The sequence below is a fragment of the Somniosus microcephalus genome, chromosome 5 (genome assembly GCF_052327205.1).
Source record: "Somniosus microcephalus isolate GS21.2 chromosome 5, FLI_Smic_1.0, whole genome shotgun sequence".
NCBI classification, from domain to species: domain Eukaryota; kingdom Metazoa; phylum Chordata; class Chondrichthyes; order Squaliformes; family Somniosidae; genus Somniosus; species Somniosus microcephalus.
Window position 1 is genome coordinate 56,773,114 of NC_140991.1, and position 24,517 is coordinate 56,797,630.

The following is a 24,517-nucleotide window of genomic DNA, read 5'->3' on the forward strand; positions in this document are numbered from 1 at the left end:
ACAGAATTAGAACACAGTAGGAGCAGAACAAGGCTACACGGCCCCTGGGCCCGCTCCACTACCCACAGGGCCATGACCATTCCGAACCTAGACTTTCCTTTAACTAATCCATCCCACGCATCTTTAAAATGTTCAATAATTTGATCTTGAATTATGAATTCCAACAGTTTCCCACAACTTTTTTTAAAATTTGTTTATGGGATGTGGGTGTCGCTGGTTACTGCCTGTCCCTAATTGCCCTTGAGAAAGTGGTGGTGAGCCTGACGTTAGATTAACGTTAGGTGTATTGTATAATATGGGTAATTATACTCAGCTCTGTGTGGTAATTTCAATAATTCTATAAAAGGATACAGAAAAAGAAAAACAAATGGATTCAGAGTAGAAAGCTCCTGTTGAAGAGTTAGTACTGGCACAGGCCTAATGGGCTGAATAATCTCCTTCTCTACTATATTTACTATGGTTCTAATATATGGCTATGATGTCAAGTTATTCCTCATGTAACAAGTATTAAGTGTTTAGGCAGTACTGTAGCACAGTGTGTGCCATTGATATGGGCTTGTGCCAGTGATCCTGATCTCTTGATCTCAGCTATTCAACCATATATTTGTGCAGGCCGGAGAACTGGCACTGTAAATAGAAAAAGAGGGTAAATTAATCTGGGCCACCTATTAGCAAAAAATGAAAGTGCATGGAATTGGGGTAATTTCGTGATGTGGGTTGGTAATTGATTGGGAGGTAGGAGGCAGAAAGTAGGGATAAAGGGATTGGCGTGTGGTGTTCTTCAGGATTTGATAGGGTAAATAAAGAGAACCTATTGCCTCTGGTGGGAGAGTGCAGAACAAGTACCGTGCACAGGCATATATTAATAACATGAGAATAAAAGCCCGACATAGTTACAAAAGCACCCATAAGGTGCACTTGCAGTGGTTATTAAAATTATTTTAATAGGACTGTAAAGAGAAATGTAAACTATATTTAAATTTTTGCATTGTAAAAAGAATAAAAATTGCAACTTGTCCAAAATAACACGGCCCACATTCTATCTTGCGCTCAGTCACTCTCATCTATCACCCCTGCCCTTGCCAACCTTCAGTGGCTCCCTGTTCCCCAACATATCAGTATTCAAAATCCTTGGCCTCGTCTACAAATCTCTCCGTGGCCTCGGCCCTCCCTAGCTCTGCAACCTCCTTCAGTCTATTCCCCTGCTGCGCCTCTGTTCTTCCAACACTGGCCTCTCTTGCACCCCCTTACATCGCCTCCACTCACAGAACCTTCAACCCAAAAAGTCCCACACTCTGAATGCTCTCGCTAAACCCCTTCACTTTGCTACCTCTCTTTCTTGCTTCAAAAGCCTTTCCAAAACCCACCTCCTCGATATTGCCTTCAGTCACCAACCCTGATCCTTCTCCTACCAGTGCTTGGCGTCTGGTTATTTTTGCCTCTGTGAAAGATTTTGGGACATCATATGGCCTTAAAGGCATTATTATATAAATATAAGATGGTGCTGTTGTTGAAGTTATCCATTAGCTTTATAGGAATGTTCTAATGGCCAATTTTTTGCTCATTTGTGTCCAGGGAACATGCAATTCCTGTGCATAATGCAGAAAAGAAAAGTTGTGGAGATCCATTCCGCTGAGTCGCTACCCTTTTATGTCACCCAGATATTTCTTCGGGATCCCCCAAGGGGAGCAGAGGAGTTATACTCTAAGCAGGCGCAGCCATGTAAAATGATGCAGGAGGGCCCTAACGGGACTCCCATCTCATTTTTCTGCAGGTACGCTGGGTGGGTGTCCATTAGAAAGGGCACCCAGAAGAAATAGGCACTAGGCAGTGCACCTAGCCTCCCTCAGATCATAGGAACCGAGAAGGGCGACCAATATTACCCCTATGGATCTTTGGGCCTGGAGACTTTCCAGCTGCTGTTCTTTGGACAGCAGCCAGAAGGCCTCAAAGCTGACGGCCCTTTTAAACTCACAACTTCCGGGATGCTAGTCCAGTACCAAGGCTACCATACACTGTGCGTAATAAAAGCGCAAAACCTGTTTCTTCATTAAACAAAATACACAGAGGAAATCTTTCCATTGTTGGAACAGAGTAGACGAAGCTCTGGTCTGATTCCTACTCTCCTACACTTCTTACTCTGGGAGTACCCAACAGTGCCATTGGGTGGCCAATATTGGAAAATGTTCCATGCTGCAGCACCGACATTCCTCAGCTTATCCAGGAAAAATACAAAATCACCAAAAATATGAGAAAAATTTGGGAAATTCGAATTGATATTGTGGAGGCTCTATTTTGAGACAGTAAGGCTTATTTTCTTGGTCAGTGCTGACTGCAAGCATTATGTAATCAAAATTGTAATAAATCAATAAATGTGAGCTTGACTTTACCTAAAGTCTAGGCAGCAAAATGGTTGAACAAGAAGGCATGAGTCTCGAACCATTAATATCACATCGTCACTCACTGTTAACAATGGATAATGACCACATGCCCCAGGTCATTTTGCTACATGAAGTAGCAGAGTCATTTCTCCATGTGTCCATCATTTGATAAAATAAGGCCCCTTCCACTCATTTATCACTTGTGCAAAGAACAAAGAAATGTATGTGGCAAACTCAGATGCCAAATCAACAGCATATGCACCTAATACTTGTACAATCAGCCGAGTTAATTAAATCAATAATTCAAAGGAAGACAAAGATAAGGTTTGACTGTGAAATTAGTGTGACAAGCTCACTGGATAACCCATCATCTGAATCTTCAGTTATAACTGTCCCCAGTTAGACTACAAGCACAAATGAGATTTTGCAGTTTACAGGAAAAGCATGACATTTTTAATATGTGATAACGTTCTTTAGTAAATCTACCACAGCTATCCCCCATGCTAAAAATTCTTATATATGCTAATACGGTCATAAAAATACCACCAGTATTAATCTCAGGCATAAATGCTTCAATATTCACTTATAAAATGTGTCCATTCTGGGCATCAGCAATACATTAGAAGCAGGCTTAAACTGAAACCCTGGACAACAATATGGTAAATTGTACCCTCTTTAAACCGTGCTCATTTTTCTTTCAAAAATGTAACTGTAATTGCAGATGTCTATTTCTTGACTATCCAGCTTCTAAATCACCGTACTTCTAACATACTCCCTGAGGCAGTATTTTTTGAAATCCCAAAAGCTATTCCTTTGAAGCCTTCATTCCTCTCATACAGAAACTGCCTTGGGGCTGAATTTCCGCATGCCACTTGAAAAGGTGCCCTTCAGCAACACAGCTCCAGAGAATGGTTCATAGAGAATATAAATAGAATAATTCGCAAACACAGAGGCCTCGATTTTCCTTGAAGATCCCCGAGACCCACCTCCTGCTCCCTCGACCATATTCCCACCAAACCGCTCATCACCTAACTTCTCTTCCTGGCCCCCACGTTAGCAGCGAGTGTTAATGGTTCCCTCTCCTCAGGTACTGTCCCCCCTCCCCATCAAATCTACCGTCATCACCACGCTCCACAAAAGAATCCACCCTTGACCCCCTCTACCCTTGCAAATTACCTCCCCATCTCCAACCTCCCTTTCCTTTCCAAAGTCCTTGTATGCGTTGTCACCTCCCAAATCTGCATTTTTCCCAGCAGCTGACCTAATTCCTCAGTAATCTCTGGGGGGAGGGGATGGGGGGGGTGGGAGGAGTGGGCAGGGGAGCATAGCCTTCTAAAGCATTGATGGATTGAGATATCAAGATAAGTCTCCCAAGGTCAGTAAACCCTGTAGAGTGGGTACCCACAAGTGAGAATCAGACTGCGATGCCTCACTCTCATTTCCTCCAGCCAGTCCTCTTCCATAACCTTGTCGTGGTCCTTTCCTGCTCTTCAAAACAAAGAGGTATTTCCACTCACTGGAACTCCCTACCTAACAGCACTGTGGGAGTACCTTTACCACACGGACTGCAGCGGTTCAAGAAGGCGGCTCACCACCTTCTAGGGATGGGAAATAAATGCTGACCTTGCCAGCGATGCCCACATCCCATAAATGAATTAAAAAAAAACTCAGCTGGATCACCTCTGCAACAACTTTCTGTTCTTTATGCCACTTATGTGGTAGTTTTGTTTCTAAGTTGCAGTGTAGAAGTGGAAACTGTGCATAATGTCAGCGAGTCCATGGCGATACCCACCTGTCGTCATTTGTATGCAGAGGGGTGGATTCAGGGTGGCCACTTTTAGGGACAGGGTTGCAGAAGAATGCCTCACTGCCCCACTTTCCTTAACTGCACCACAAAATTGCCTGAAAATGAATGATTTTTACAATAACAACAACTTGCATTTATATAGTGCCATTGATGTAGTAAAACGTCCCAAGGTGCTTCACAGGAGAGTTATCAAACAAAATGTGACACCAAGTCATATAAGGAGATAATGGGCCAGTAATTCCGGTCCCAACGCGTGAGTACGGACGGTGTACTCACGCGTGGGCCCGTTGGAAGTGCCGGATTCCAGCATGCACAGCGCATGCACGGGAAACCAGCATTTCCTCTCCATCGAACTAAGGGGTTAAGAGGTCCTGCGCGCACGTGTTGAACTTCCTTCGTTTAGACAGGTTTGCACGTGTGCAAGGGACTGAACTTTTTGGAAATGAAAAAAGGAGGCGTAAGCAGTGGATTCTTGAAGGTAAGTGGTCTAATATTTAAAATTATTACATTTTTTGTACAGCTTCATTGTTTTTAAGGACTTTACAGTAAGGTAAGTTTATTTTTAGACCCGAATTCGTGAAAAAAAAAAATTTTCAAAAATTTTATTAATTGTTTTAAATAGTTTTTTAAAGTTATTTATAGTTTATTTAATTATTGGGATGTTTTTTAAAATTTTAATTAAAGTTAAAGTAGTCTTTTGGGCGCCCGTACTTTTCATGAGTTTGACAGTCTTTACTATCAAACTCATGAATGAATTTCCCCTCCCCTGATTGGCTGCAGAGTGCTCACCTGATCCCAGCCGGCACATCGCACTAAGTACGCCGCTGGATCAGGTAAGCACATCGTGCCGACATCGGAACCGGGCCTGTGACAGGAAATGCAAGCAGGCCCGGGCTTCAGATGTCAGCGCGCAGGGTGAGTGCAGATCTGGGGTTTGCACGCGCGGCAAGCCCCCGATCCTAATTTCTGGCCCATTAGAACAGGTGGCCAAAAGCTTGGTCAAAGAGGTAGGTTTTAAGAAGCCTGGAAAAATTGGCAAAGTTATATTTGTGACTATATTTTTTTCCAACAGACTGGGGGCTAGAAATTCATTATAGCCAAGAAATGGGCAGTGTTTAGACTAAAAATGGTTAAGTAGTGCCACCTGAAAATTGTCTAGGTTGTACGCAAAATTCGTCCATGCTCCTTAAAATGATTGCAGTTATGATTCTCGTCTAAAAACCCAAGCTCATTGGCGTTATACTGAAAAGATGGACCAATATCGGGGGCAGTCTAAACGCAAGTAATGATTGCCACAGGCTTTTTTCACTACTTAAAGGGGAGCTTCAGCACCTCATTCTCAGCATTGTTGGGTGTGCAGCTGCCTCAAAAACCAAAAGAAGGAGGACAAGGAGAAGGAGCACTTATTTACAAATCCCGATGGCAGATCGCCGCCCCAGGGAACGAGCCTGGAGGTTTTCCAATGAAGCTTTGGAGGCATTGGTTTTAGTGGTGGAGAGAAGGCAGCCGGCCCTGTACCCACCAACTGGCAGGAAGCCTTCGCCACAAGTCTGCTGGACTATGTGGAGGGAGGTGGCTCACCATGTCACAGGCAGCACTGTGGTCCCCAGGTCCCACACCCAGTGCAGGAGGAAGTTCAACGACCTCACACGGGTGGTCAGGATGAGTGAAGGCTTCAACAAATGCTACATCATACCATCTGTACCACAAGCTTCACACACTTCTCAATGCACCACACCCCCAGCACTCACCCACCAACAATCTTTACCTAGCAACACTCACACCCACATCTCATAAGTGGCACACAATGATAGCTATTCAACTATGGCAAGCATAAGGGTCATTAGTTACTGGAATTCAAATGCTATGTGTGATATGCTTATAGATACATTTATTAATTCTGTTTGGAATATTTTGTGGTCTCTCTCATTTCACCTTTGCGCCCAGGAGGCCGTTGTGATATGGTGTGAGACAGGGATTGTATGATGGGGATGTAGAGAGCTATAGGGATCTGAAGTTTTATTCAAGCGAATCGGAGTCTGATGAGCCGGTCACGGACAGCCCGTCCACACGGCCGATTGTCTCGCAACCTTTGCCCTCCCTCCTGTTCCTCCTTGTCCTCTTCCTTCTCCTGAGATGGTCTCGCAATCCCTGCTAGAAAGGGCTGGGCCCTTATGATGGCCAAATTGTGGAGCATGCAGCAGGCCACCACGAAATGTACACATGCTCTGGTGAGTATTGGAGGGCTCCTCCCGAGCGGTCAATGCAGCGGAACCGTTGCTTCAGTAGGCCAGTAGTCTGCTCAATGAAATTCCTAGTGGCAGCATGGCTGTCATTATAGGAGTGCTGGGCACGAGTGTTGGGGTTGCGGAGGGGAGTCATGAGCCAGGTGGAGAGCGGATAGCCCTTGTCTCCAAACAGCCATGTCGTGGCTGGAAGAGCAATGGCACATCGGTCTGGCGCAGGATGAAGGCATTGTGGCTGCTGCCAGGATAGCAGGCATTGACACTGAGCATTTGCTGTGTGTGGTCGCACACCAACTGCACAATAAGTGAGTGGTAGGCTTTGCGGTTACGGAAGATCTCAGGATTGTGATGTGGTGCCTTCAAAGCTACGTTGGTGCAGTCGATGGCACCCTGCACTGTCGGGAAGCCCGCTATCCTGGCAAAGCCACATGCACGCTCGTCCTGCTTCTCTCTGGTGATCGGGAAGCCAATGTAGTCCCTTCCCCTGCTGTAGAGAGCCTCAGTGTCCTCCCGGTTGCAGAGATGGACGGCAAACTGTGAGATGTTAGATATGTCTCCTGCTGCAGACTGGAAGGATCCGCTGGTGAAGAAATTGAGGGCCACGGTGACCTTGACTGCCACTGGGAGAGCTGTGGTCACCCTGGTCGGAGGCTGGAGGTCTGGTTGCAGGAGATGGCAGAGTTCTGTGACCACCTCCTTGGTGGAGCCAAGCCTGCTAAGACACTGCTCCTCACTTAATTGAAGGCAGGAGAAGTGCTCTCGGAATATCCTCGGAAGGTAAGGCCTCCTGTTGAGCCCTGATGGCCCTCCTCCTCCCTCTGCACACATATTCCCATCTTTCTCGTTGCCTTCGCTCCCTCCACCGTAGACCCTGGATTTGTGGGCACTGCATAATAACGCTGACATCTTCCGTAACCACAAAGGCTACCACTCACTTAATGTGCAGTTGGTGTGTAACCACACACAGCATATCCTCAATGTGAATGCCTGCTATCCTGGCAGAAGCCACGATGCCTTCATCCTGCGTCAGACCGGTGTGCCAGTACTCTTCCAGCCACCACGTCAAGCTCGCGGCTGGCTGGCCGGAGACAAGGGCTATCCGCTCTCCACCTGGCTCATGATTCCCCTCTGCAACCCCAACGCTCGGGCCCAGCACTCATATATAATGAGAGCTATGCCACTACCAGGAACATCATCGAGCAGACCATCGGTGCTCAAGCAATGGTTCTGCTGCCTTAACCATTCGGGAGGGGCCCTCCGGTACTTGGCTGAGCGGGTGTCCCATTTCGTGGTGGTCTGCTGCATGCTCCACAACTTGGCCATCATGAGGGCCCAGCCCTTGCCACCAGGGATTGCGGGACCACCTCAGGAGAAGGAAGAGGGAGAGAAGGAGGACGAGGAGGAAGAGGAAGAGGAGGAGGAGGAGGACGACAAACAGGAGCGAGAGAGGAGGCATCCACTCAATCGGCCTTCTGGAAGGTCAGTCCATGACCACCTCATCAGGCTGCGGTTTGAATAAATTAAACCCCAGATCCCCGTTGCTCACCAGATCCACATCATTCCATCCCTGCCGTACGTCATATCACAGTGCAAAGCTGAAATGAGAGACTCCACAAAAGAATCGAAACTGAATTAATAAATTTATCAATAATCAGTCAACACATGGGAGGAAAGCCACCCCCCGCCCCCCACAAAAAAAAGTGTCTCGCAAGTCATATTGAGAGCTGGTAGCGGCACTGAGCACCACATCTCTCACCCCCATAACAGCAGATAGAGCAGGAAAAAGGTCAATGACCTGATAAGGGCAGCCAAGGTAACAGGCTGGCCAAGTTCCCTTTTCTTTCTTGGGCAGCATTGGAACAAAATACTGATCACCCTCTATTATTACTGGCAGCACAAGTATTCCTTCAGTTAAAGGGGCTAACCGCCTATGAGTAGCAGGTCTTCGAACTAGCTAGGTGGGAAAGTAAGCTGTGAGAAGGTCACAAAGAGCCTGCAAAGGGATATATAGACAGGTTAAGTGAGTGGGCAATAAGGTGGCACATGGACTATAATGTGGGGAAATGTGAGATTATTCGCTCTGGTAGGAAGAATAGAAAAACAGAATATTTTTTAAATGGTGAGAAACTATTAAATATTGGTGTTCAGAGAGATTTAGGTGTCCTCGTACTGGAAACACAGAGAGTTAGCATACAGGTGCAGCAAGCAATTAGGAAGACAAATGGCATATTGGCCTTTATTGTTGGATGTTTGGAGTACAAGAGTAAGGAAGTCTTGCTACAATTGTACAGGGCTTTGGTGAGACCACACCTGAAGTGCTGTGTACAGTTCTGGTCTCCTTGTCTGAGGAAGGATATACTTGCCTTAAAGGCAGTGCAACGAAGGTTCACTAGATTGATCCCTGGGTTGAGAGGGTTGTCCTATGAGAAGAGATTGAGTAGATTGGGCCTATACCCACTGGCGCTTAGAAGAATGAGAGGTGATTTCTTTGAAACAGATAAGATTCTGAAGGGAATTGACAGGGTAGATGTTGAGAGGTTGTTTCCCCTGGCTGGAGAGTCTAGAACTAGGGGGCATAGTCTCAGGATAAGGGGTCGGCCATTTTAGACTGAGATGAGGAGGAATTTCTTCACTCAGAGGGTACTGAATCTTTGGAATTCTCTACCCAAAAGGGTCGTGGATGATGAATTGTTGAGTATGTTCAAGGCTGAGATGGATAGATTTTTGGACTCTAGGGGAATCAAGGAATCAGGTGGGAAAGTGGAGTTGAGGTCGAAGTTCAGCCATGATCTTATTGAATGGCAGAGCAGGCTCGAGGGGTTGTGTGGCCAACTCCTGCTCCTAATTCTTATGTTCTTATGTTGGGGAGGCACTCAGATCTAGCCATAGGAAATGGTGAGATCAAAAGATGTGCAAGCTACAGTATAGGGAATACAGACCTAGGCATGCATCACTTGCAGCCCTGTAACTTTAGATTATATCTCATTGGTTCTGGCCTGAAAAAAAGAATGTTCAAGGAACATTGCACCTACTTGCAGGCTCTGCAATTATTCTCTCAAGCTGTGTAGCAACTGACAGAAGTGACTCTGGAGTCTACTTCCCTCATTTATCTTAAGATCAATGAAGCATTTTCTTTGTTCTAGATATCAATGGAGCATTAAGTAGCTTCACTGGAGTCTGTAACCTCAGATGTAACCCAGACCCAGTCAGTCAGTGTCCTCCATGGAACCACAGACTGCAGCACTGAAGATGCTAGAAGACAGGTTTTGAGAACCCAAATCCTGGGGTTGTGATACAGATCACATAGAAACATAGAAGATAGGAGTAGGAGTAGGCCATTCGGCCCCTCGAGCCTGCTCCGCCATTCAATGCAATCATGGCTGATCATCCAAATTCAGTACCCGGTCCCTGCTTTCTCCCCATACCCCTTGATCCCTTTAGCCTTAAGAAATATATCCAACTCCTTCTTGAATATATTTAATGAATTGGCCTCTACTTTCTTCTGTGGTAGAGAATTCCACAGGTTCACCACTCTCTGGGTGAAGAAATTCCTCCTCATTTCTGTCCTAAATGGCTTACCCCTTATCTTTAGACTGTGACCCCTGGTTCTGGACTCCCTGACCATCGGGAACATCCTTCCTGCATCTAGTCTGTCCAGTCCTGTCAGAATTTTATAAGTTTCAATGAGATCCCCTCTCATTCTTCTAAACTCCAGCGAGTATAAGCCCAATCGACCCAACCTTTCCTCATACGTCATTCCTGCCATCCCAGGTATCAGCCTGGTGAATCTTCGCTGAACTCCTTCCATGGCAAGAACATCCTTCCTCAGATAAGGCGACCAGAACTGCACACAATACTCAAGATGTGGTCTCACCAAGGCCCTGTACAACTGCAGCAAGACATCCTTGTTCTTGTGCTCAAACCCTCTCGCTACGAAGACCAACATACCATTTGTCTTCTTAACCGCCTGCTGCACCTGCATGCTTACCTTCAGTGACTGGTGCACAAGGACACCCAGGTCTCGTTGCACTTCCCCTTCTCCCAATCTACTGCGATTCAGATAATAATCTGCCTTCCTGTTTTTGCCACCAAAGTGGATAACCTCACATTTATCTACATTATATTGCATCTGCCATGCACCTACCCAATCACCCAACCTGTCCAAATCATCCTGGAGTTTCTCGGCATCCTCCTCACAGCACACACGCCCACCCAGCTTTGTGTCGTCTGCAAATTTGGAGATATTACATCTAGTTCCCTTGTCTAGATCATTAATAAATATTGTGAATAGCTGGGGTCCAAGGACCGATCCCTGCGGTACCCCACTAGTCACTGCCTGCCACTCGGAAAAAGATCCGTTTATTCCACCTCTTTGCTTTCTGTCTGCCAACCAGTTCTCTATCCAAGTCAATACCTTGCCCCCAATCCCATGTGCCTTAACTTTACATGCTAATCTCTTATGCGGGACCTTATCGAAAGCCTTCTGAAAGTCCAAATACACCACATCCACTGGTTCTCCCTTATCTATTTTACCAGTTACATCCTCAAAAAATTCCAGTAGATTAGTCAAGCACGATTTACCTTTTGTAAATCCATGTTGACTTTGTCCGATCCTGTCACTGTTTTCCAAGTGCTCTGCTATTACATCTTTTATAATGGACTCTAACATTTTCCCCACTACCGATGTCAGGCTTAGCAGTCTGTAATTCCCCATTTTCTCTCTACCACCTTTTTTGAATAGTGGGGTAACATTAGCTACCTTCCAATCCATGGGTACTATTCCAGATTCCATCGAATGTTGGAAGATGATCAGCAATGCATCTACTATTTCTAGGGCCACTTCCTTAAGTACCCTAGGATGTAGATTATCAGGCCCTGGGGATTTATCAGCCTTCAATCCCATCAATTTCCCTAACACCATTTCCCTACAAATACTGATTTCTTTCAGTTCCTCCCTTTCATCAGACCCTATGTTCCCGACATCTCTGGGAGGTTATTTGTGTCCTCCTTTGTGAAGACAGAACCAAAATATGTATTTAATTGGTCTGCCATTTCTTTGTTCCCCATTATAAATTCCCCTGATTCTACTGCAAGGGACCTATGCTTGACTTCACCAATCTTTTTCTCTTCACATATCTATAAAAGCTTTTACAGTCAGTTTTTATGTTCCCTGCAAGCTTACTCTCATATTCTATTTTCCCCTTCTTAATTAATCCCTTTGTTTTCCTTTGTTGAATCCTAAACTGCTCCCAATCCTCAGGTTTACTGCTTTTTCTGGCCAATTTATATGTGCTCTCCTTGGATCTTATGTTATCCCTAATTTCCCTTGTTAGCCACAGTTGAGTCACCTTTTTTGTTTTATTTTTATGCCAAACTGGGATGAACAAATTCTGTAGTTCATCCATGCAGTCTTTGAATGTTTGCCATTGCCTATCCACCGTCAACCCTTTGAGTGACATTCCCCAATCAATCCTACCCAACTCGTACCTCAGACCATCGTAGTTTCCTTTATTTAAATTCAGGACCCTAGTCTCTGAGTCAACTACTTCACTCTCCATCTTAATGAAGAATTCTAGCATATTATGATCGCTCCGACCCAAGGGGCCTCGTACAACAAGATTGCTAATTAATCCTTTCTTGTTACATAATACCCAGTCTAAGATGGCCTGATTTCTGGTTGGTTCCTCGACATATTGGTCCAGGAAACCATCCCGTATACACTCCAGGAATTCCTCCTCCACAGTATTGTTACTAATTTGGTTAGCCCAATCTATATGTAGATTAAAGTCACCCATGATGACTGCTGTGCCCTTATTGCACGCTTCACTAATTTCCCTTTTAATGCCATCCCCAACCTCCACATTACTGTCACTATCTCTCAGGGCTTTCTGCACTGGATTGCATTCATTAGATCTGCCATTGCATTGATCAGGAAACATATAGACCCAGGACCCATGCAGTTACCATTTTAAAGTCAAACTCATATTGTTCCCTTTGCTCTCAATAGACTTTTCCAATGATATCATGAGTTAACTCTAAATCAGAACTATGATCAAACAGTAACCCGTGGGCTGTATGCAGCCTGAAAGCCTTGGCAATCTGGCGCACGAAGCTCAGTACACTTGGTACTATTTGCAAATCTATTTCTTACTCACTGGTTTGTCTTACTTTAACTTCATGAGCCTGGAGGTGCAGAAACCTTGGTTCGCAACCTTGGTGTCGGATCCAGAGATTAGCTTCGTACCACATATCCGCGCCATCACTAAGATCGCCTATTTCCACCTTCGTAACATCGCCCGACTCCACCCCTGCCTCAGCTCATCTGCTGCTGAAACCCTCATCCATGCCTTTGTTACCTCTAGACTTGACTATTCCAACACACTCCTGGCCGGCCTCCCACGTTCTACCCTCTATAAACTTGAATTCATCCAAAACTCTGCTGGTCGTGTCCTAACTCGCACCAAGTCCTGTTCACCCATCACCCCTGTGCTCACTGACCTACATTGGCTCCTGGTTAAGCAATGCCTCGATTTCAAAATTCTCATCCTTGTTTTCAAATCTCTTCATGGCCTCGCCACTCCCTATCTCTTTAATCACCTCCAGCCCCACAACCCTCCAAGATATCTGCACTCTTCCAATTCTGGCCTCTTGAGCATCCCCAATTTTAATCGCTCCGTCACTCTGGCCCTAAGCGCTGGAATTCCCTCCCTAAACTTCTCCGCCTCTACTTCTCCTTCCTCCTTTAAGATGCTCCTTAAAACCTACCTCTATGACCATCTGCTAATATTTCCTTATGCAGCTCGGTGTCAAATTTTGTTTGATAATGCTCCTGTGAAGCATCTTGGGATGTTTTACTACATTAAAGGCGCTATATATCTATATAAATATATATACACACACACACACACACACACACACACACAAGTTGTTGTTGTTGTTGAAAAGGCTGCTCTTCTCATTGGTGGATAAATTGTAAATAAGAACAGCAAGATATATTAGTATCTGCAACTTGAGATACATCAAAATTAATGGGACCATTGATTTAAACTTTGTATGTGACCTGTGAGAGTCCATAGTATGCACCCTCTGTCATACAACCACCTCAACAATTCAGTACCTATCCCACTACATATCCCTAAAAATAAAATTTATTAAAAACATTAAAACAAGCTTGGCTCTAGCACCTTTTTTTCACCTTCCACAAACATAATTTACCCAAACGAGCTTTGTATATCGTAGACTTTGGATTAACACCCCACCCCCATACTTCACAATTCCCACCTGGCCGCTGAATCCCTATGGAGTCAGGTGTGACGGCTTCAGTATATTTGAAGTAAATCATCATGCAATGAAATTCACATTCTCACTCTCACCGAGGGTGTTAACAACATGAACCTCTGGAACTCTCTGGTCGTTAACAAAATATGAGAAGCAGAACCAGCTGTTGTCCGCATCCCTGAATATGCAATGTGGTTGCGGCAGCTGATCCAGGCGTTCCACCAGTGTTATTTCAAATGGACATTGATCGCAGGTATCTTTCTTGCGTCCTGTGTTGAAGGCTTTACACTGAACGCAGTCCCTGTAAAATACGAGTATAGAAGAGTTAAGATACAGAATTAACTAAACCAGAAATGCACAACTTTCTGACTTTGCACTCCTGGTGGGGAGCATCGCCAGCTCGGGTCATGAAGTCAGAAATGAGGGGACTGACATGAATCAGTCATTCGTGAAAGAAAGACCTATGAAATAATGGGCCAGATATTCGCGGCCAGAAGCGTGAGTACGGTCGGGGTACTCACGCATCTGGCCGTTGGAAATGCCGGCGTTCAGCAGGAACAGCGCATGCAGGGAACGCCGGCATTTCCAGACCCGAGGTCTATTCACAGCGCGTGCGACTGCACAGGCAGCGCTTGCGCAGTGAACTTTGTGGATTTCAATGATGGATTCAGTGAGGGTAAGTCCTTAGAAGTTACACTTGAAAAAAGCAAGTGTAAAGTTGTTCATTGGCTGCGGAGGAAGATATATTTTATCGTGGAGCTTCTGAAATGCAATATTTTTGTTTGGGAAAGGGAGGGAAGTTATTTTAAGAAATTTTAAGTAAGTTTTAAAGTTTAAATTTTTTTTTTTTTTAAAGGGTTTTCAGAACGGTAGGTAGAAGGAGCAATTGTGGCTGTGTGAATGGAATGTGAGAATGAGTTATGTATGTATGTCCACATATATTCCTTTACGTATATGTATGTATGTTTTATATTCCTTTACTAATGTGTATGAATGTATGTTTTTAATTATGATTTTCCAATAAGTTACTTTCTCTGAAAGTCATAATTAAATAATACATTCATACACATAAGTAAAGGAATATATACATAACACGCAAAGGAATATATACAGACATACATACTTTCAGAAGCTCCACGATAATAAATATCTTCCTCCGCAGCCTCTGGAGCAACTGTACCCATGCTTTTTTCATGTGTAAGTTGTAATGACTTGACCTCACTGAAAGCATTAATGAAAGCGGCGAATTATACTGCGCACGCGCTGCCTGTGCAGTCGCACGCGTTCAGAGGACAGGAAATGCCGGTTTTCCCCACATGCACTGTGCATGCTGAAAACCGGCATTTCATCCGGCCAGATGCGTAAGTACCCCGACCGTACTCGCACATTTGGAAGGGAATTACTGGGCCAACATTTTACATGTCAATAAAATGAAAAATTTAACAACTGCACGACTTGCCCCCTCGCATCTGCGACTGAGGGTCCAAGGAGGTGCATTGCGCAAGAGGTCATCATCGTACGTATCCTCACACTGTTCCCTTTGGGGAACTGTATGAAGTGGTGGAAGGATTTATGGCCGTGATTAACGCTCATTCCGTGACTGTAACCATCTTTGAACCAGCCATTAGGGTGGTTAGTCCTATGGCGGGAGGGTTTTACGGGCTCCCACAACCCATCTGAGGGGGGGAGGGCCACCAACACCCACGGACGCAAGTATCCCGCTGGATGTCCACCCAGAATTTAAAGTTGGAGCTCCGACTCCACTTGCCGGGACTGTCTGGAGTGGGGTTCAAAACCCTACTCCTTCTGGCCCAGCGGCGGGGATGCTTACTGCTACGCAAAAGGCCCACTCCGCACAAAAGGTGACACCCATACGTTTCCTGCGCCTTTTCCCTCCCCGTGACTGGAGCCCTATGCTGCCATTTCACGTTGCTAATCGGATTGGGCCTTTGTCATAGCGGTAGGATCCCCGCCGCTGGGCCAGATCAGGGTAGGGTTTCGAACCCCGCTCCAGACAGTCCCGGCAAGTGGAGTCGGAGCTCCGGCTCTAAATTCTGGGTTGACATCCAGTGGGATATTTGCGTCTGTGGGTGTGGGTGGCCCCCCCTCCTTGTATAGCTTGTGGGAGCCCGTAAAACCCTCCCGCCATAGGACTAACCGCCCTAATGGCTGGTTCAAAGATGGTTACGGTCATGGAATGAGCGTTAATCATGGCCATAAATCCTTCCACCACTTCATACAGTTCCCCAAAGGGAACAGTGTGAAGACACGTATGACGACGACATTGCTAAATAAATAAATGGAATTAAAAAAATTCTTTTAGGGCTTTTAAAAGTCTTTAAATTGCTTTAATTCTCTTTAAAACTACTTCAGATTACTCAAAATAATGTAAACATTTTAAAAAGTTTATAAAAGTTACCAAAATCTTCAAAAAACTTCCAAAAACCTATTTAAACTGCTGCTTTGCATGTAAAAATGCTTAGCAGCTTGACAGAAACATTGGGGGCGTGTCCAGTGAAACTGAGACCTCAAGGGGCGTGTCTCACTTACACTGCACGCTCCTGGCTTCGCGCTGGCTGCACTCCTGGGCGGCGTGACGTCATACGCTGCCCGGTATTCTTCTTTTTCAAACACCAAGTCCAGGCGTCCCTGGAGCTGATCGGCAGTAGCGCGGGGTAAGTGCATATACGGGGCTTGCACGCGCGGCAAGCCCCGTTCACCAATTTCTGGCCCAAAAGTGAGCGGCCTATGGGTGGCGCTGTCCAGGGAGAGTATAAATGCTCGGGCACGGGCTCAGCTTGCGCAGGACATTCTTAACAGGAACTAGTGAAGGACACAACTAGACCTCCATGTTGCAAAACAGTTGATTAAAGCTTTGTTTAACGCTTAGACCAAGTGCCTCGTAGTTTTCTTACATCAGGGACTATGAATAATAAGATATATCTCAGAATTTAAAAAGGCACGTGAATGAATTTGACATTAATGCAGTCACATAAATTTGTTCGTGAGTTTTCAGATGCTATACATATTATGAAAGTACATCACAGAAATGGACCTCAGGAACCATTGGGTTCTAAATCCAAAAAGCCTCCAAGCCCATCCGAAGAAGATAATTACCTAGTTCTTTTTTGAAGGAGTTAACCAACAGCAGATTTGTTGAGGAAACAAATAAGAGATCACATGCCTCACAATTGACAGAATACCTACTTATGTATTGTACAGGTACCAGGACAAGTTGGACACTGCTCACAAGTAGGTCCAAAGAACATAGTGTCTGAACACTTGCACCGACCACATTCACATATTCCTCTGCCATTACATATATTTCCATTAGTTGAAAGACATGATGACACATCCAACGGACAATCACAGGCGTTGCCTGTAAAGTTGGGCAAGCATTCACATTGTCGACAACTGCAAATGCCATTTCCTGGAAAAAGAAAGTCAAAACGATTAGCTCACACATCAGGTTTTTTTTATTAAAGTTTATCCCAAACTTTATTTTTGTCTCTCTTTTTTATTACCTCTTGCAATAATCACTGGTTTGGAAGGCAGGCATGAATAGTCCCAAAGACATGTTGCAACAAGTGGGCTCCAGGCTCAGATTGGCTTTGCAAAAGCATGGTGTGGGAAATTGCATGCACCAAAGGGACTGCTGGGAAAACTAAAGGGATGCAGCCATGTACAAATGTGGGCAAAGTAAATTTTAGCCATTAGAAAGGCTGTTGCTGATTTCTCTGTATGTTTCAGCCTTTGTAAAGGATGCTTTGACACAAAGTGTGTCTGGCAAAATAAATATGGAACAGGAAATGGGGTCTGTGGGAAGGTAATGGAGTGTTGCAACACCTAAACCCATGGTCCGATGGCTGACAAAGCAGAGGTGCTACTGCTTAAGGTGGGTGCGAGAAGTTTAGCACTCCAGGACACTCTCCCCAGAGGACAGTAGTTCTGCATAGCAGGAGGTGGCTGAAGTAAGTTGAAGTAATCTTGTAGCAGACAGCACATGTCTGTAACTGACTCCTGCTGCCTCACAGCCTATGGGGCCAATTCCTCATGCTTAGTGCCAGGTAGATATGCCAGGCCATGCAGATGTAGTTGGTGGAATAATGGCGGATGCAGGTAGTGCAGCTCTGGTGTCTGCTGATCTCCCCAGGCATGGTTTCCTTCAGCTCATGCCAATTTCCACCATAATGCATCTGGGGCACATCCAAAGCAATTAGCACCATTAACTTGACCATCACTTGCTGCCCACCAGGAGATTCTGGAACTTGGACCATGAGATTTTGGTTTGGAAGAGCTTTTTTCAAGCCCACTTTTGTCCCTGTTCCTATGCATTCTGTGTCAGCTGTAGCTCAGTTGGCAGCACACTCGCCTCAGAGACAGAAGGTTGTGGGTTCAAGTTCCACTCCAGGGACTAGAGCACAAAAAGCTAGGCTGACATTCCAATGCAGTACAGTATTGAGGAAGTGCTGCACTGTCGGAGGTGCCAGCCACCTTTTGGATGAGACATTAAACCGAGGCCCCGTCTGCTCTCTCAGGTGGACGTAAAAGATCCCATTACACTAATTTCAAAGAAGAATAAGGGAATTATCCCTGGTATCCTGGCTAATATTTATCCCTCAACCAACATCACGAAAACAGATTATCTGGTCATTATCACATTTCTATTTGTGGGAGCTTGCTTTGTGCAAATTGGCTGCTGCGTTTCCCACATTACAACAGTGACTACACTTCAAAAAGTACTTCATTGGCTGTAAAGCATTTTGGGACGCCTGGTGGTTGTGAAAGGTGCTATATAAATGCAAGTCTTTCTTTTTTCATTCATGCTCCACTTTCCGGTGACTTAGCTGAAATGATGGGCTTTTTTTGGGGGGGACTTTAAAAATAAACTTACTGTAATGAATGAATCTTTATTAAACTGTAAGTAAATAATAGCAAAAAAATTAAACCAAAAATATAGATACATTAATAAAAAATACAGAAATATTTTTAAGAATCTATAAAATTAACATTTGAGATATAAAAATATACTGTAAACATTGCAAGAAACAAAAACATCCAAAGCTTCTATCTTCCTTGCTCCCATTCAAAATAGGCTCTAAATGCAAAAAAACAATGCCATCCTGGAGCAAAGGTCTGGAAACTGTACCAAATACTCAGTTAAATATTGTTTTATGGATTCTGGAGCTTTAATTAATCTAAGGTATGAATGTGTGCTAGCGCTTTAACATGTCAAATGTAGCAGGCTGTTAAATTGTGGGCAGAAGGAATTGGGCACAACTAAAGCCTGCTTGCTCAGTTTTCCATTCTCTCTGCACTCATTCCATGCCTGTGGAATTGATAGCGCCGATCAGAAAATCTGCTTTACTGAGAATTTGACTTGGGAATAAATTAAAAAACCACCATTCCTTGCTTCAGTGTGCTGGAGCAATCTGTGTATTATGCCACTCTCCTAAAAGAATGACAGCATTCCATCTAAGTTACCCTGCGCTCTCTCTCTCTCACTAAGTCAGCACCATTTTGAACTCTGATGGGACAGAGGAGTAGAGACTCCTGTGGCCAACTGCTTTTGGGTCATTCAGGCCATGAGATCAGGGGCAATGTGTGAAGAGATCTGAGTGTAAAGCCTACATCTGCCACCCTGCAGAGCAGATCAGTGCAATGAACCAATGGTGTCCATTACCTTTAAGCGTCCACCAAAACCCATGAACCATTTCAGAAGTTTATGAACGCAATTACAGTTCAGCATTTTATTCTGATATCTTGGAATAATTTTTCTAATGGCCAGGATGGATACAGAACTCTGTACGATATACTTAGCCACACAACAACATCTTTGCAATTCGATTTTCTTTAAGCTTGGTGCACCTATTCTACCTTCTTCTGCTGAGCTAATGTAATGAAATGGAACCTGTATCTGGATTAGCTGATGTGGAGACAGGTATAGAGGAAAGTGCCAAATCAGAATCAAATTGACAAGCGCTCTACTCGGAGCTCCGACACGGCAGGCAAGCCCCAGGTGGGCAGAGGAAACGCTTCAAGGACACCCTCAAAGCCTCCTTGAAAAAGTGCAAAATCCCCTCCGACACCTGGGAATCCCTGGCCCAAGACCGCACAAAGTGGAGGAGAAGCATCCGGGAAGGCGCCGAACACCTCGAGTCTCTTCGTCGGGAGCAAGCGGAAGCCAAGCGCAAACAGCGCAAGGAGCGCACGTCAACCCAAGCACCCCACCCACCGTCTGTCCCACCTGTGACAGAGACTGTAGGTCCCGCATTGGACTCATCAGTCACCTGAGAACTCATTTTTAGTGTGGAAGCAAGTCATCCTCGGTTCCGAGGGACTGCCTAAGAAGAAGAGAATCAAATTGAATCTGCAGCTAGGCTAAGCAACTGACATGTGCATTTCCCTCACTCTCTTTCTCCCCATCCTTCATACCCAATGATGTTTCACAACAAACATCTGTGATAAATTATAAACAAGTGCAAATTGTGAAGACCAGTTGCCAGCATATGGAAAAAGTAAATTCTGGCAGGTAATTCATTGTGCTGTATACTTGCCTCCACAAATCAACCCTCTGGATCGGTCACAATTGAAGTTATCACATTCACAATATTTGCCCGAGATGCGTTCCTTGGGATTTTCTCTCTTTTTGCAGACACAAACCCCACAGATACAATCTCCATTGTTACTACAGATTGGAGATGTATTATCTTTTCGACATGAAGCATCCATGTCCTCACTATTTACTTCATCAGTGCTGCATTCACAAAATTGACCAATACGTCCTTTGTTACATCTGAAAATGAAGCAATCCAGTCTTAATATCAGTGACAGTCAACCACAATCTCGGGGTACGGTAGCATGGTGGTTATGTTGTTAGACTAATAATCCAGAGGCCTGGACTAATGAGCTGTAAGACATGAGTTCAAACCCCAGCATGGCAGCTGAGGAATTTAAATTCAGTTAATTAAATAACTCTAGAATTAATAATGCTAGTATCAGTAAGGATTTGGGTGTCTCTCTACACAAATCACTAAAAGCTTGTACAAAAAGTAATCAGTAAAGATCCTGGAATGTTGGCCTTTATCTCAAGGGGTGCTGGAATACCAAGGGGAGGAAGGTGATGGTTCAATTGTACAGAGCCTTGGTCAGGCCCCATCTGGAGTAACAACAGAAAACGCTGGAAAAACTCAGCAAGCCAGGCAGCATCTGTGAAGAGAGAAACAGAGTTAACGTTTCAGGCCGATGACCTTTCGTCAGAACTGGAAAAAAGCAGGAAATGGAACAGATTTTTAAGTAAGTGTAGGGTCTGGGAAAGGGGGGGGGATGAAAGAACAAAAGGGAAGGTCTGTGATAGGATAGAAGGCAGGAGAGGTTAAGAGGCATTAAGAGATATTCAAGGCAAAAGGAGATGGCAATGGGAAACAAAAGATGGCTCAAGATGACGTGTAAATTGCACTGGCAGAATGAAAGACAGCTGTCATGTGGGAGAGAAGAAAAGAAAACAAACAAAAAAAAAGTGTGGAAAAAAAATATATGAACGCCAACTCTCCGACACCTCCTCCTACCTCCACCTGGCCAAGGTTATGATCTGAAATTGTTGAACTCTATGTTGAGTCCAGAAGGCTCCTTGAACCACTGCTCTCGCCGTATCCTGAGATCCACGCTGAATGCCATGCGCCGCCACATGAACACTCTCGAGCTCTGCTTCAGTAGCACCAACTCACTCTATCTCAAAGCTGTCCTGGTCTGCAGTTCCATCTCATCCGGCGCTTTAACAAAAACTTTTTTTCTTCCTTTCAGGTGTCAAGGATCGCAAGCTTCAACAACTCTTGGACACCAACGCCCCTCCGGAACCTTCTTCCCCTTCACTTTCCTCTGACCCCATCCCTTCTCCCAATCTCACCCTCTGCCGCGTTTTCACCATCCCCTCTGACCTTCCCCTCTCTGACCCCGAACGATCAGTCCTTAGCAAAGGCCTGAGCTTCATCCCCTTACGCTTCTACCTCAATAAATTTTGAGCTCGGCACAATGCTGAGCTCTTTTTCCACCGCCTTCATCTCTGTGCCCACTTTTTTGGCCAGGAGTCTTCCCCCCGCACGGCTGACTCTTTCTCCCGCTTTCAGAATTCTCGTTCTACCTGGACCCCTCCCTCTGGCCTCTTAACCTCTCTAGATCTTTTCATTGCAAACTGCCGGCGTGACATCGGCCGTCTCAAGTTCTTCTGCTCCACTCACTCACTCCAATCTACCTCCCTCTGAACTTGCAGCACTCCATTCTCTCAGATCCAACCCCAACATTGTCATTAAACCTGCTGACAAGGGTGGTGCTGTTGTTGTTTGGCGAACCGACCTCTACCTAGCAGAAGCTGAACGCCAACTCTCCGACACCTCCTCCTACCTCCACCTGGACCATGACCCCACTACCGAACATCAAGCTACCGTTTCCAAGACTGTCATTGACCTCATCTCCTCTGGAGATCTTCCCCCCATGGCCATCAACCTCATAGTCCCCCAACCCCGCACAGCCCGCTTCTACCTCCTTCCCAAGATCCACCAACAGGACTGCCCTGGTAGACCCATCGTTTCAGCCTGTTCTTGCCCCACAGAACTTATCTCTTCCTATCTCAACTCTATTTTTTCTCCCCTTGTCCAGTCTCTTCCCACCTACATCCATGATTCTTCCAATGTCCTCCGCCACTTTAACAGTTTCCAGTTTCCTGGCCCCAACCGCCTCCTTTTCACTATGGACGTACAATCCCTCTACACCTCCATCCCCCACCAGGATGGCCTGAGGGTGCTCCGCTTCTTCCTTGAACAGAGGCCCAACCAGTCCCCATCCACCACCACCCTCCTCCACCTGGCTGAACTTGTTCTCACAATGAACAACTTCTCCTTTGGCTCCACTCACTTCCTCCAAATCAAAGGTGTTGCTATGGGAACCCGCATGGGCCCTAGCTATGCCTGCTTTTTTGTGGGATATGTGGAACATTCATTGTTCCAGTCCTACTCAGGTCCCCTCCCTCACCTCTTTTTCTGGTACATTGATGACTGTATCGGTGCCGTCTCCTGCTCTTGCCCTGAACTAGAAAATTTCATTCACCTTGCTTCCAATTTCCACCCTTCCCTCACCTTCACATGGTCCATCTCTGACTCTTCCCTTCCCTTCCTTGATTTCTCCGTCTCCATCTCTGGAGATAGTTTATTGACAAACATTCACTACAAGTCCACTGACTCCCACAGCTACCTGGACTACACTTCCTCCCACCCCGCTTCCTGCAAGGACACTATTCCATTCTCCCAGTTTCTCCATCTCCGCTGCATCTGCTCCGACGATGCCACCTTCCACACCAGTGCTTCTGACATGTCTTCCTTTTTCTTCAACCAAGGATTCCCCTCTACCGTGGTTGATATGGCCCTTGACCGTGTCCGTTCCATTTCCCGCACTTCTGTCCTCATCTTTCACCCCACCACATTCAATGGATCATCCTCCGCCATTTCCGCCACCTCCAGCGTGATCCCACCACCAAACACATCTTCCCCTCACCTTCCCTTTCAGCAATCTGAAGGGACCGCTCCCTCCGCGACACCCTGGCCCACTCCTCTATCACCCCAACACCCCTTCCCCCGGCACCTTTCCGTGCAAGCACAGGAGATGCAACACATGTCCTTATACCTCCCCACTTCCCACTGTCCAGGGCCCCAAACACCCCTTCCAGGTGAAACAGCAATTTACTTGTACTTCTTGCAATTTAGTATACTGTATTCGCTGCTCACAATGTGGTTTCTTCTGCATTGGGGAGACCAAACGCAGATTGGGTGACCGCTTTGCAGAACACCTCCGTTCAGTCCGTAAGGGGGACCCCGAGCTTCCGGTCGCCTGTCACTTTAATTCTCCGCTCCACTCCCACTCAGACCTCACCGTCCTCGGCCTCTTGCATTGTTCCACTGAAGCTCAGCGTAAGCTCGAGGAACAGCATCTCATCTTTCGATTAGGCACTTTATAGCCTTCTGGACTCAATATAGAGTTCAACAATTTCAGATTATAACCTCGGCCCCTATCATATATATATATTTTTCCACACTTTTTTTTGTTTGTGTTTTCTTTTCTTCTCTCCCACATGGCAGCTGTCTTTCATTCTGCCAGCGCAATTTACACTTCATCTTGAGCCATCTTTTGTTTCTTAACCTGTCCCATTACTATCTCCTTTTGCCTTGAATATCTCTTAATGTCTCTTAACCTCTCCTGCCTTCTATTCTATCACAGACCTTCCCTTTTGTTCTTTCATCCCCTCCCCCCTTTCCTAGCTCCTACACTTGCTTAAAAATCTGTTCCATTTCCTACTTTTTTCCAGTTCTGACGATAGGTCATCGATCTGAAACATTAACTCTGTTTCTCTCTTCACAGATGCTGCCTGACCTGCGGAGTATCTCCAACATTTTCTGTTTTTATCTCCGGAAAAATAAGCTGGCCTTGGAGGGGTACAGCCCAGATCCACCAGAATTATACCAATGTTTAATGGATTAAAATAGGATAATCTTGGCTTGTACTCCCTTGAGTTTAGAAGGTTGAGAGCTGTTGTTTAAGGTTGTTTAAAATGATAAATGCATTGGTTAGGGTAGATATACAGAAACTATTTCCTTCAGTGGGGGAATCCAGAAAAGGACATAGTCTTAAAATTAGAACTATGCCATTTAGGAGTGAAATAAGGAAGCATTTTTTCCAAACAAAGGGTCGTGAAAATCCAGAACTCTTTCTCCCAAAAGGCTGTGGATGCAGGGTCAATTGAAATTTTCAATAGTGAG

At 45.4% G+C, this 24,517-nt stretch overlaps 1 protein-coding gene across 3 annotated transcripts in view; it reads right to left on the reverse strand.

Moving 5' to 3' along the window:
• LOC147117050 (integrin beta-1-like) overlaps window positions 1–24,517 on the reverse strand; it is a 166,022-nt gene that overhangs the window by 2,586 nt on the left and 138,919 nt on the right. For 2 of the 3 annotated variants that reach the window (XM_085987645.1, XM_085987646.1), the window contains exons 12-14: window positions 20,270–20,508; window positions 16,920–17,142; window positions 13,808–14,013 (exon numbers count right to left, since the gene is read on the reverse strand). In XM_085987645.1, coding sequence (XP_085843771.1) covers window positions 13,808–14,013; window positions 16,920–17,142; window positions 20,270–20,508 — 668 coding nt within the window. Of the gene's footprint in view, window positions 1–13,807; window positions 14,014–16,915; window positions 17,143–20,269; window positions 20,509–24,517 lie in introns of those variants that run through there. The other variant, XM_085987647.1, reaches the window with a different exon arrangement.